Source organism: Prionailurus viverrinus, chromosome B4 (assembly GCF_022837055.1).
Source record: "Prionailurus viverrinus isolate Anna chromosome B4, UM_Priviv_1.0, whole genome shotgun sequence".
NCBI lineage: Eukaryota > Metazoa > Chordata > Mammalia > Carnivora > Felidae > Prionailurus > Prionailurus viverrinus.
This window is the reverse complement of record NC_062567.1, coordinates 15,837,262-15,851,462: the sequence shown is the minus strand read 5'-3', so window position 1 is coordinate 15,851,462 and position 14,201 is coordinate 15,837,262. Positions and strand designations below refer to the sequence as shown.

The 14,201-nt window shown below is 36.5% G+C and overlaps 1 protein-coding gene across 2 annotated transcripts in view; it reads right to left on the bottom strand.

The window, feature by feature from the left end:
* Window positions 1-14,201, bottom strand: part of PLXDC2 (plexin domain containing 2) — a 445,690-nt gene that overhangs the window by 110,928 nt on the left and 320,561 nt on the right. For both annotated transcript variants that reach the window (XM_047865279.1, XM_047865278.1), the window contains one exon: window positions 12,419-12,537. In XM_047865279.1, coding sequence (XP_047721235.1) covers window positions 12,419-12,537 — 119 coding nt within the window. The remainder of the gene's footprint in view (window positions 1-12,418; window positions 12,538-14,201) is intronic.

Here is a 14,201-nt window from a genome sequence, read left to right as displayed (position 1 = left end):
GACATAAGATATGGAGTTAGGTAACTACATTTTCGGGTGATTTGTTACACAGCAATACTAACCAATACATTTTCTATTAGAGATCTAATAGCAAATACAAACTTCTCTGGTGTTTCTACACAAAATGAAGTAGCATTCTTCCTCCTAGATTTCAGGGAATCAGATAAATATCTCTGCACTTCTAGATACAATTAAACTTGAAAGATTGGAATGTTCCAGTAGAAAGTTCCATTTTCTACATCTTGCTTTCACTCTTCTAGATTTCTTTATTTCCTAGTTTATTCTTTTTCCTCTCGATTCCAAAAAATGAACACCAATGTGTCTAAGTTACCTAGATTCAGACTCATTTAACCTAAGGAAAGTCCATCTGGAACTAAAATGGGTAACCTAACAATGTAGACAGTGTTCTGTCACTGAAAACAATCCTATCATAAATTGGCCAAACCCTTTAGGAAGATAATTGTAGATCACCTGTAAAGACCCTTTCAAACCTCAATTCAATGGTTTCACTCTATTGAATGATCTTGACCTTTCCACGCTTCAACAAGTAAACTGTTAACAAGGGTGAAAAATTGTACCTATTTGTAAGAGAACTGAGGTAGGCAGAAATCATTGTCTGCTTCTAAGGGTAACATTTTAACTTGCTGCCGGTTTTCTAGTTATACTTATTCCTGGGACAGTGGCTTCTGAGGACTAGGTCAGACAAACCACCATTACCATAAATAACTCTACTATAAGTCTTAATATAATGTGGAAATATAAAGCAGAAAATAAATTTCTGAGAATATTACATACTATATAAAAAGTCTTTTCTCCAAAAGGCATATATGCTCTCCATGCTATTTGCTAAGATAGAATAAATTTGCTCAGTTACTAGATATTAATTGAATATCTTCTGTGTATTACTGTAGGCACTAGAATCATAGAAAAGAACAGAACAAAGATGCTGCTCTCATAGAGCTTACATTCTAGAGGGCAGGGACTGATATTAAAAAGTGAATGTAAGAATTAAACTATGCTGAGCAGTGGTGAGTGCTAAGGAGGAAACTAAAGTGTGGCAAAGAGACTAGAAGGGCATGGGGGCTTCCTTAGGAGAAGGAGTCACAGAGAGGTTCTGTGATGAGATGATTTTTCTGTAGTAATGAGCCTGCCATGTGGATATTTGAAGAAAATTCTGAGTACAGGAACCAGTACAGGCAAAGGCTTTGACTAAATTGTTTTTGGTGACTTTCAGAATTAAAAGGTTATCACTGGAGCATGAGGAGTAGATAAGATAGTTAAAGGAGATGAGAGGAGGTGGGGGCATGTCAGAGGGAGCACCCATTCCCTGCAAGCCATGGCAATGACTCGGAATTTTATTTCATGTTATACAGTGATGGTTTAGAGAGTTTTGAACAGAGGAAAGCTGTTCTTTTACAACTGAAAAAGATCATACTGTGATCTGTTGTGTGGTCAAGACTGCAAGAGGCAAGGGGAGACAGAAAAACTAGTTAGGAAGGTACCACGATTGTCAGGATAAGAGATGGGTGGCATGGACTACACTGGAGTGATATGTGTAGGAGGTAGAAGGGATGGAAAGATGGATTCCAGGTGAATTGTGAAGGCACTGCCATCAAGACACGCCATGGGTGTGAGGAGAGTGGGAGAAATAGGAGAGTCAATGACGTCGCCACGGCCTTTGGTCTGAATAGCAGGAAGAAGGGAGTTGAGTATTTCATTGGGGCCGCCATTTTGTCCACCCGCAGGGAGGTTTTCCACACCGCAGGCCATAAGGAGTTGTCTGCCTGTGCAGATGGCCGCCTGTGCAGCACTGAAGAAAAGTACTGGAATGTCCCTAGATGGACAAAATGAGAAGAGGAAAGTTTGGAAAAGGACAATTTTATGGCCATTCCACTGGCCTCAAGTGCTTTTCTTTAAAATTTTATGGAGTTCATGAATAAAAGCACAGATTTTCTGAAACTATGGTCTTTTATCCTAATTAAATATTAAAGTGAAAATGTACGAGAAGCTTTTAATTCCCTACATTTTCTTAGAAGGCACCCAAGTCTTTTATGAAACAATTACATATCAGGTTTTTAAAAAACTACTTTTGGCAATTGAATTAAATGCTTAATAGTGTAAAAGATTAATGAGGAAAAGATGAACAATTCTAGGCTTTCTCACAGATTCCTTTCAGAAACAGTCTGGCTCTTTCCACCTGATATTGTCATATCCTTTTTACCTCACTTTCTTGGACTGTAATCTTTTTATTTCAAGACATCAAAGGCATGGGGCTGTTCTCTGAAAGGATTGTTCATCCTCTCTCTTACTGCAGCCAAAGGAATTGGGCTGCGTCAGCTCTCTGTGAGCAAGTCAGACCAGTCTGCAGGTTTCCATATTAGTATTTAATTAGAGACCATTAAGATGAATCGGGAGTACTGTTAAAAGCCACATTTAACTGGAACTACTTTGCAACAAAGCAATTGTATGTGGCATGTGTGTGTTTATGTATAAATAAACCATCTAGAATTATAGCTGATATTACACAGAATTAGTTCAAGAAAGGGTCTGTCATATTGTCACAATCATCTATTCCACAGACGACTCTTAATGCACAAGGATATGAAGTCAGAGAAGCCATGGCCAATGAGGATGTCCAAGTATGAGAACTCTAAAAACTTTGCTGTATGGGAAGCTATTTTTTTTTTAATCCATTCTACAAATTTATAGTCATTCTCAAAATATTTCCAAAGTTAGTTTCTGGCGTTTTCAGGAAGCCATCCTGAAACAGTACCAATTGTAAACTATAGATGCTTTAAGAAAAAAAAAAAAAAGAAATGTAGCTTCATTATTTTCAAGTGCCTATAATAGTTGCCTTTTTATGACTGAAGCAAAGCTAAATTTTCACTTGGCCTCTGTATGATTTGTACTGAATCATAAATTTTTGAGAATGAGTTTCACAATTACATTCATTCCACAGGATAGTTATAGGGAAGGAACATTAGCACCAGCTAAAATATGCTTCCATTTCAGCTTACACAAGCATTTCTACATTCTTTTCTTTAGGTTTTTGATTTTTGTTCCATTTTTACAGGACACCAATGAGTTTATTATTTAAGTAAGTATAAATTTTTCTACAAGTGAAATAGTGAAGCAATATGAAGTACAGACACAGAAAAGATTTGCAGTCGGCAGACAAAATTAAGGCAGGAAAAAATATCAGGGGCGGGTAAAGGTAGAGCAGAGCACCCTGGTCCTTCAAGGAAGGTTCAGAGGCAAAAGCGGCTCTGTTCCATGCTGTGCTATCATTCTGCAGGACACAGAGGCATAAATGCGACACATACAATGTGAGCTTTTCTGTCTGCCTCTAAAGCAGTTAGGGAGATAACAGCATGCTGTTTGAGTCAGAGGTAATGGAACTTTATTTTCCTCTCTCTTCTGCACTGCAAACCTTGCCAAAACATTCATTTGTTTCCATTATGGACCCAGCTATCTATCTAATAGGCAGCATAGCATCTCAGCAAGGGCTTGATTGTTAAGTGTGGTGTTCCAAAGTATGAATCACATGCCTATCACTGGAGAAGAATCACTCTAAACGCATTTTTGTTCACTTGCTAATCAGCCACATGGTGTCTAGTAGCTTAATATATATACATTTAAAAAAATCCAAAGCTTACTAGTTTACCCGTTTTCACCTGCATTCAACCTTCAGCTTCCTACCTCATCATCCTTAAATATCAGATCTGGCTTCTGTGTTACTCGCAGTAGGGTATCCAATTATAAAAAGCCATACTTTCTTTTATTACTATCAAAACAACACGAAGTCCTGATCTTAGTGCTTAGTTGTCTGAAAACTGCATTTGAATAGAAAGGCTTTCCATTAAAGTTGACAATATAAAAATCCATTTGCTTTCCTGAATATTGTTAGCATTTTGCACAATTATTTTAATCCTGTTTTAGCTTACAGTTACTGAACTCTTTCCATATGCCAGGTATTGAGAGATGAAGTTGATGGCATGAAAACAAAGGAAAGTCATACGCTAAAGATACATTCTTAACATCCCTCCATTCCCCATCTCCACTATCACACCCTATAGAAAATCTGGAAGGAGACAACATAAGATAGTTCCTATATTAAAATAGGGGTTTCAGACTTAATCTCTACATAAACTAACACCAGCCTAGGGTAAGAAAGAAGAAATTACTGTGAGAGGGAACTGGAGGGAACATACCCTGAGTACATTTCCCAGCCAATTGTTGCTGTGTGGAAATGTAGGGCAAATGAGCTAGGGCTTCCAATTTCTCAACGGGTGATACAAATCTATATTTTTATTTAAAATCCTCTGATATCTAAGTGTTAACAACATATCCATTTTACACACACACACACACACACACACACACACACACACACACACACCGCTGTGACCTGTGATTTAAAGACTGCCCCTTACTGAGCTGACAAGTAGAATTGGAGCTTCCTATAAAATAAGACAATGAGGCAGATGCCTGCCTGTAGAAGGCTGTGAGACTGGGCTCAAGACAATAAGACTATAGTGAGGCCTTTATCTGGGACTACAGCTAGACAAGGGAGCTTGCACACACATGGCCTGGCAATCAAACACTAGGGGAAAAGGGTGGGGATTGGGAAACTCCTTGGGTTTGGAAAGCCATGTAGGTTGCACAGACCTTTTACCTCAGGGAGGGACAAGAGAGTTCTTTGGTCTTGAAGCACCGAGCAGGGAGTCGGGCTGATATGGGCAAGATCAACATCTCAGTGACATCTCAGGGGTGGAAAGGAAGAAGGACTTTGAAGAGAAAGCACACCCAGAAAGACCAAATATGTTGCCCAAGGACAATACAACAGCTAGGGGCAGGGCCGGCATTAGAACAAGTTTCTGTTTCTAAAATTACTTCCTCTAGATAGATCCTTCTACCTTGCTACTTGATTGATTGATTGATTGATTGATTCTTACCCACAGCATTTGTTATAGAAACATTATAAAGGGAAGGCGGGTCAGTCTGTCATCTTCTCACACTGTGAAAAGTAAAAAGAAACTAAAACATCAGGAGGTTTTATGTGTGATATAACTAACTAAACCATAAAATACATCCACAAATGCAAATGAGGTAGATCCTAAATAAAGGCATGTTGATACAATTTTACATTTCATGTATTTAAAATACGGGATAATGCTATAATGTAAAATCATCTGTGTCTCCATTTTTTCGTATTATTTCTTGAGAGTTATAATCAGCATTTTATGTCACCTGGGTTTTCTTAATCTCATATCATAAATTTATTAAATAGATTTTATTTAAATAAAAAACATAAGTATATGAATATATAATGTGCATGTATAGATGTCATACATATATGTATGTGTATATATATACACACACGTATATATTTTTCTACAGGGAGAACTATAAAGTTTTTTGGATGCAATATATTATATAAACACATGTCCAACATTCTCACACACAGAGCAATAGTCATAAAGGCAAATTACTTCATATCAAAGGTAAATGTTTCACTGCTCAGTTCTTATGGCTTTCTCTTACTCTCTTGAATTATTTTTTTCCATAAATTCCACAAGCTCAGCAATTGTTCATCTTTTAATACTTTCGGGATGATTATCATGAATGAAGAATCATTACAGTTCAAATAAGAGAAAGAGTCTTGAAGGAAATTGTAAAAATGCATTAAGGGTGCCATTTAAATCTATACCAAATAGGCAATGCTGATTTATTAGCTATGCCTTCTTCCATGGAAACAGTGGATGTTACACTAAGGTACATTAAGTTTAAATACTTAAATGGCAAAACAGATTAGAAAGTGATTTTACTTAATAAACAATAGAGTTCTTCTATACTGACCTCCTCTAAAATTTGCTGAGGAGATAGTAAGGTATTGAACCAAGAAAATGGATTGAATAGGTGGATGTGTAAGTAGGGTATGCATTCTCTGTGATTTCCCCACCACCTTATAGAAGGATTATATGACTTTCTTTTTAATTGTGTTGTCTGAAATTGATGACTACCCTCTCCCTCTCATGAGCTAAATAACTGAATTTGCAAAAGACACAGGAAGAACCATGTCCTTCCCTAGTCTGTATCTAAAATAACAACAAAATCAAAATACAATAGGAGAAATAATCTAATAAATTCAAAATACAAAAGAGAAACACAAGTCAAAGGAAATGCAACTTCTAAATTATGATGATATGCTAGGAAAGAGAGCATCAGGACTGTAAGATATCTGATTTCAAATCCCTAATGTTTTTGGAACGAAATCTTCTTTATAAATAGGTAAGTTCCTTGGTATATTATCCATGATCCCAGATTTTAGGTCTACATCTACTATAATGAAACAAACAACAATCACTATTCAATAGTAACTAAAATAACATAAAGGGGAGCCTGGGTGGCTCAGTCGGTTAAGCGTCCGACTCTAGATTCCGGCTCAGGTCGTGATCTCATGGTTCATGAGATGCAGCTGTGTGTCAGGCTGTATGCTGACATGACAGAGCCTGCTTGGGATTCTCTCTCTCCCTTTCTCTGCCCCTCCTCCACTCATGTGCACACGCTCTGTCTCTTGTTTATTTTATGAATAAATAAACATTTAAAAATATAAAAATAACATAAAGAATATGGGTTCTAGGTCACAGCTGGTTATTGACAGAATAGGAAATAGGAATGTCATTTTCCAAATTCTATTTGTCTAAGAAAGGGTGCATGTTTTATTTTTATTATTTTTTACCTAGATACAACCTCTTTTCGTTAAAAAAAAATTAACAAAATAAATAGGATAATGCTATGGAAAGGCGAACCATTCTTACCTGTGCCCCCAAGGGGGCAGAGCTACAGTATAATACTGACCAGCCAGGAAAGATCATAGAGAATATCAAAGTGAGTGAAGCAGTTCAGGCATTTCTTGAAAAGGAAGTTTGGAGGGAGGCAGTAGGGGTCAGTGATTAGGAATACAGGTTCTGGAGTCATATCCAGATGACTTTGGATAAATCTTTGCTTCACAACTTTGGGACAGTTATTGAATGTCTCTGGGTGTTTTAGGTTCCCTTTCTATAAATGATAAAAGCAACTACCTCTTGCTTTTTGTGAGAATTGTATGAGATAAATGGTAAACACTTAGGTCTCTGCTTGGCATATATGAAGAGCTCAATAAATGTTAGATTTTATCAAATTAGGGGATTGTTGTTAAAAGTGAATGGGATTTCTGGTTATGGCAGACAAACTGGTAAGAGACCATTTCTCCTACTGAGATCAAGCAGGAAAGATAAATAACATATGGAAAGCACCCGTTGAAGGCATCAGGTGGCCATCAAAGAGCAAAGACTTGAAAAGCCAAGATTCCAGAGAGAGGAAATCACAGAAGTGAATGCAATACCACTTTCCTGTCAAGGCATTTGGTAATTTACAAGCAAGATTCAGACATTGAGAAACTGAACAAAACTTCAGACGAACCGTGAGATCATGACCTGAGCCAAAGTCGGAGGCCCAACTGACTGAGCCACCCAGGCGCCCCCGAAGGACTACTCTCTAAAAGTAAGTGTTAACCCAAAATTTAGCAGTCTTTACAAGAACTAATGCTCAACTTTGAAAGAGCTTAGCCCTGACAGTATTAAAGTAATCTGTTTGGTATTAAGGAGGGCACTTATGTTGAACACTGCATATTATATGTATGTGATGAATCACTAAATTCTATTCTTGAAATAAATATTACATTATATGTTAATTAACTAGAATTAAATAAAAATTTGGAAAAATTAATAATGTTTGCCAATTAAAAAAAAAGTAATCTGTTCCATCCTACCTGTCAAACAAAAAATGTAAACCCTCTCTGGAGGAAGAAAACAACGTCCACAACCTCCATCTATTCCTTTAGTAGTTTATAAACAATGCCCAACATTCAATCAAAAATTATCTAGCATAAAAGGAGACACAGCCGAATAGACAAAAAAGAAGACATCCAGATGGCTGACAGACACATGAAAAAATGCTCAACATCACTCATCATGATGGAACTACAAATCAAAACCACAATGAGATACCACCTCACACCTGTCAGAATGGCTAACATTAACAACTCAGGCAACAACAGATGTTGGCAAGGATACAGGGAAAGAAGATCTCTTTTGCACTGCTGGTGGGAATGCAAACTGGTGCAGCCACTCTGGAAAACAGTATGGAGGTTCTTCAGAAAGTTAAAAATACAGCTACCCTATGACCCAGCAATTGCACTACTAGGTATTTATCCAAGGGATACAGGTGTGCAATTTCAAACATTGGGGAACACGCACCCCAATGTTTATAGCAGCACTATCGACAATGGCCAAAGTATGGAAAGAGCCCAGATATCCACTGAAGGATGAATGGATAAAGATGAAAAGGTACACACATACAATGGAGTATTGCTCAGCAATCAAAAAGAATGAAATCTTGCTATTTGCAACTACGTGGATGGAACTAGAGGGTATAAAATGCTAAGTGAAATTAGAGAAAGGCAAATATCATATGACGTCACTCAGGTGTATGAGGAATTTAAGATACAAAACAGATGAACATAAGGAAAGGGAAACAAAAATAATATAAAAACAGGGAGGGGGACAAAATATAAAAGACTCTTAAATATAGAGAACAAACAAAGGGTTGCTGGAGGGATTGTGGGAGGGGGGATGGGCTAAATGGGTAAGGGGCAGGAATCGTGGTCGCACTATATGCTAATTAACTTGGATGTAAATTAAAAATAAATAAATTAATTAACACAAAAAAAGCCATGACCAATGAATGAAAATCTAGAGGAAAAGAAAAAAAAAAATACAGCTGATAGAAAGAGACCCAGAGGCAATCTAGATATTAGTTATCAGCCATGAACTTTAAAGGAACTGTTATTAATATATTAAGTCAGTAGATGAGAAGATGGTTAATTTTATCAGGTAATTAAATCTATGCACAAGAAACAAATGGATACTGTGAAATTGGAAAATGCATTCATAAAGGGAACAATTGGTAACCTGACAGGAAATTAAGAAAAAGACAGTATGTTTTTTGTGATTTGGCTTCATCCTAAGGAAAATACTTCTTTGAAGTTAACTACAATAAACAGCTGCGTAACAATAGCTTAAAACAGAATTTTAAATCTTTGGTTGCAGAATACAGAGCGACAATCAGGAGAGATAGCTTACTTCTTTAAATGAATCCATGCTGCCATGACTTCTCTCACTAGTATGGCTAAGAGCACATTGGGACTGTGGTGAAGGACCATCAAATGCCACAAGCAAATCTGTGTTCACTCTTATTTTAAACATCAGTAGTACTTCCCTATCTCAATCATATTACAAGCAAGATTAGTGTAAGTGCAAATATATGTTCTCATTTATTGACCATTATTGATCTGGTTTGCACATGAAAAATTATGCTGTTGGAAAAATGACCATACATGGGACATGAGAGTTGAAAGACATCTGAGTGGTTAGGATGGGCAGTTGATACATTAACAATTAACACAGGAAACATCATTAGCTACTGACATAAATCACTTGATGGAAATAAAGATGAAATTTGCGTCAGTAAGTTTACTTGATGCATTACTGATTTTACTCTACGATTTAAACAAGTCCTCTATTGGTAGTTTCTGCATAAATCATATTTTTTCTTCTCATTCACACAAAATGAAATGAAATGAGTAACATAAAATAAAATAAAACAAAGTTGGCTTAGCCAGTTAGTAGCAACTATTACAGAAAGAACGGTGTTTTACTTCCCTATCTATAATGTTGATTCTGCAAGTTTAAGCTGGACAGGAACACAAAATTGTACTCTTATTATGTCTTTACGATTTTGTTAGCTCTATACCTTAACTCAGAATACTTCTAACTTTGTGAGACTGTGATTGTGTCATCTGTTGGAGTCAGAAAAAAAGATCCTTAAACACCAAACATTAACCAATATTTTTAAAAAACAAATGAGAAATAGACTTGTGAATTGCTATGCATAATGTCCTTGAGAAAGAAAAAAAATGTGGAGGTATTTTGAGATTACCAAATTAGGGCCTTTAGTCCTGAATTTGTCCTTAACTAGTTCTGTGCCCACAAGCATGCCATTTAACCTTTCCGACTCAGTCTGCTTAGCTATAAAATAAAGATAATTGTGTATGATCTAATTCCATAATTAAGCCACACACATTTATTATTACTTTCATGTGCCAGTGCCCTTATGAATATTGAGAATATAGGACATTGTTGAAGAATTGAAAACTATACTATATGTGAAAGCATTTTGTCAAGGGTAATACATTATGCAAACAACTATTTTATGCTATTGTGATTGTAAATGTTTTTCTAGAAGTGTCAGGAGCACCTAGCTTTCCCTCAAATGCAAGGGAACCCTTAGTGTGGCAAATTTTACAAATAGAAATTTGCATCAACAAAATGAAATTCATGGCAATTATCAGAAAAAAAAAAGGTAGAATATGAAATAGAAAACTGCTTTCTAACCAGGACAGAGAAAGGGCAAGGCAAATAATAAAGTAATGACTTCTTTAGAACTCTGAGTTCAGAAGGACTAATGTTCAGTAGGGTAATAGTCTGGGAATATAAAGAAAGTGTTAAAATTGCCTACTGGTATAATGTTACCCATGACAAAACAGGAAAACCATAGTGAAAAATTCTTCTTTGGTTAAAATAAAGAAAATAAAAAAATATTTTAAAAATACCAACCCCCCTACAAAGAAGGAATAGGTAAAATAAACTGCTACTCTGCTAGATGAGACACCCATGGAGAAAATGTAAATAAAGATGACAATTTTGATAATAAAGACTAGAGACAGAGACCACAGTACAAACACAAACCTCTGCTTCAAAAATACCTACAGTTATTGAGATTTAAGACCCTAGACTTACGGACTCTGCATCTTTCCAGAAAACTTCCCACCATTGGTTAGAATAGTTGAAAACTAACATTCCATAATGTCACTATGCAGTTCCAGGATTACACTAGATTACACTATAGATACACCATATATATATATATATAATATATATTCATATTATATATGAATGATAGACTATGATATCAAAACATAGGTCTGGATAAAGAAGCACCAAGCAGACCAGATCCTATATTATATCCCACATGGAAGAATTCTTCAAAGGAGTGGAAATATTTAAAACAATTATAAGATTTTCAAAGGTTGACTTATGTCATTAAAATATAACTGTCCCTCACTTTATAGAAAAGATGCATTTCAGAAGACTTAACCAAAGTGAGTAATTTTTTTTTTCAACGTTTTTTTTTTATTTATTTTTGGGACAGAGAGAGACAGAGCATGAACGGGGGAGGGGCAGAGAGAGAGGGAGACACAGAATCAGAAACAGGCTCCAGGCTCTGAGCCATCAGCCCAGAGCCGGACGCGGGGCTCGAACTCACGGACCGCGAGATCGTGACCTGGCTGAAGTCGGACGCTTAACCGACTGCGCCACCCAGGCGCCCCCAAAGTGAGTAATTTTTAAATAGCCAGGGATTCATTTGCCAAGAAAAAAATAACTCTTCACATAAGATACTGAGTCTATGTTATTATAAATATCCATTAACCCATGGACTAATAATTGTCCATCATCAATTCACATTGTCAGAATTCCTCTCACGCCTAGTGACTACCTAAAATATCGCACAACTGTTCCTGGAATTTTATTCTTGTATTCTTTGTTTTCTTCCCTAAAAGTTTAGGATGTCTATTAGTCCTTAATTATACTGTCAACAGAGTTCTTAAACTTAACATACTATAATTCTAATTTAGACATTGTGTAAATTTAAGGCTATAACTTAATACATTTCCATTCTTTACTTTGTTAATTTGGTAAAATGAAGCAAACCATAAGTTTGAGTTCCATTATTCTTTCTGTCACTTAGACCTCTAATTAATTTTTCCTCTCAGGGTGAAATAAATACTGGCCAAAGGAATTATGGGTCCTGATTGCTTTCAGTCCTGGGGCATTGAGCCACACAAGCTTTCGTATATACTAATACTTTTGGAATTAGAACCAAAATATGTCACAGAAATAGACAAAGGAAAAACAAACAAAAAAATAAATATAAATAATCAGATTTAGATGAGAAATCCTTCCAAGTTGGAAATATTTTTTTCTTAGAGATATTTCATTATAATACCACTAGGATATAATTGTTTCATAATTTTATGCAACTCATTGATCATAATGTCAGGATATAAAATAAAACCCAAAGAATTAACAATCAGTGCCACCTAGTATATTAAAAATTTTTTGTATGAAGCAAAACAAACCAACACATGAGAAAATGATTTGAGGTTCATGACTGTAAAATGTCCCTTTCTTAACACTTGGAGAAAAAGATAGAGGTCAAGATCAAGGGGAAAGGAAATCATCAATATATTACTTACTTCTTTATATCCAAAGATGATGCGTCCATCCATGAGGAGGGTTGCCTGGAATGTGAAGCTTCCCAGGTTGTAGTTATCCTGGAGATGTACGTGGTCCCACTGGACAACAAGTGCTGTGCCTATCAACCCCATCGAAACAGAAGAAACACATTGATAAAAATATACCAATGAATTCGGGTGAGAGACTTCACAAAACCATGCATATAGTCTTCAAATCTAGTAGTTGTGCTACTTGAATTTTATGCAGTTAATTGGAATTCTTTATTGAAATTGTATTTGAGCTATTTTTAAACAATTGAGTATTCTCTAAATATTTAGTAAAATCTAATCTCATACTGAGGTTAATATTGAGCCCAGTATGAGGGAATTTTGCCTTAGGAAGTCCATTCATGTTAATGGGTACTGTCTACTTAAATTTCTATGAGCCACTTTCAAAATGCAGCCCAAGTGGATTGAATGCACTTCAAATATATTTGACAAATGCTAGGAAAAAAACCGAACACATTCAGGAAAGCTAGAATCACTTGTAAAAGACCTGAAAATGTCTCTTCCATACTTAGAATTATACTCTTCCATGCTGAAAAAAATTCCAACACTAATGGGAATTTTCTTCTCTGGTTCACAATGCCTGTATTTCTTTCTTTGTTGTACTGCTTCAAAGAGGCTGCAAGGTAGCTTAAAGGGCCCTAGGCAAAGATTTCTGAAGTCCCCTTCAAGTTCAAGTACACTGGGATAAATGAGTCTTCAGTGGTATGTATCATATTCTGATGAGTCAATCTGCCAGTATTTGCCATAAAACTATTAACACGAAATATAAACTGAAACAGTTTAATAGCCACCAATGAGAATTCATAGTTTTGTTTTAACGGACATTGTGTCTTTTCTTTTCTTTCTTTTTTTTTTTTCTAAAAGAAAACAAATGAGGAGCTAAGGCTTTTGCTTAGTTCTAAGTATTGGATTTTTTGTTTGGTTAAAAAATAGTCCTGTTTACATTCTGTGAAAAAATGTTTTACAGAAATGAAAAATGTTTTACAGAAAATGAAATTCACAGAACCAAAAGAGATAAGCTTATCTCCCAGGTCAGTAAACATGTGATTAAAAAGGAAAAAAGAAAAACCAAGATCGTACGACAGAGAGCTTGTGGGTTAGTGAAGATGCAGAAGTGCTAGGAGGGTGGTGTGCCCGGGAGTGCCCTGGTGTGTAAAGCTCCGTACCTCTTCCCACATACCTCGCCCTGTGCACTTCATCCATCTGACTGCTCGTGAGTTAATTCCTGTACCTGATGATTGATGTAAAACAGAACACTGTCTTCACTGTGTTTTTGAGTTCAACTTACTGCTGAAAGCTTTTAACCATGATGGGGACATAGTAGGCTTCTGAATTTCCCTCCTCCCTTGGAACACACCTAACGTGTAGCTACACACAGAACAGTTTCCTGTGGGAGAAATCGAAAGCTGAATAACTGCTATAATTTGGGCAACTGAGAAAATACCCACATTGAAACTGCATGCATCTGGGTTCTGTGATCCTCTCCGGAGCCCAAAAGAGCCAGTGGGCACTTTCTCCACCTTCTCCCTTTTGCTCACTCTGACAACAAAACCAGGTTACCAACATCCTTCTGGAAAAGAGCTTGCACACATGTCAGGCACCCAGCTTTTGTGGCTGCAGCCTGAGAGCCAGGCTCCCAGACCACCTAGTTCTTACGGACAACTGGATTTGCACTGCAAGTCCCAAGGATGGTAGCAAACAAAGAAGCAACAGGTGTGCCCTTGGGTACTTGCCA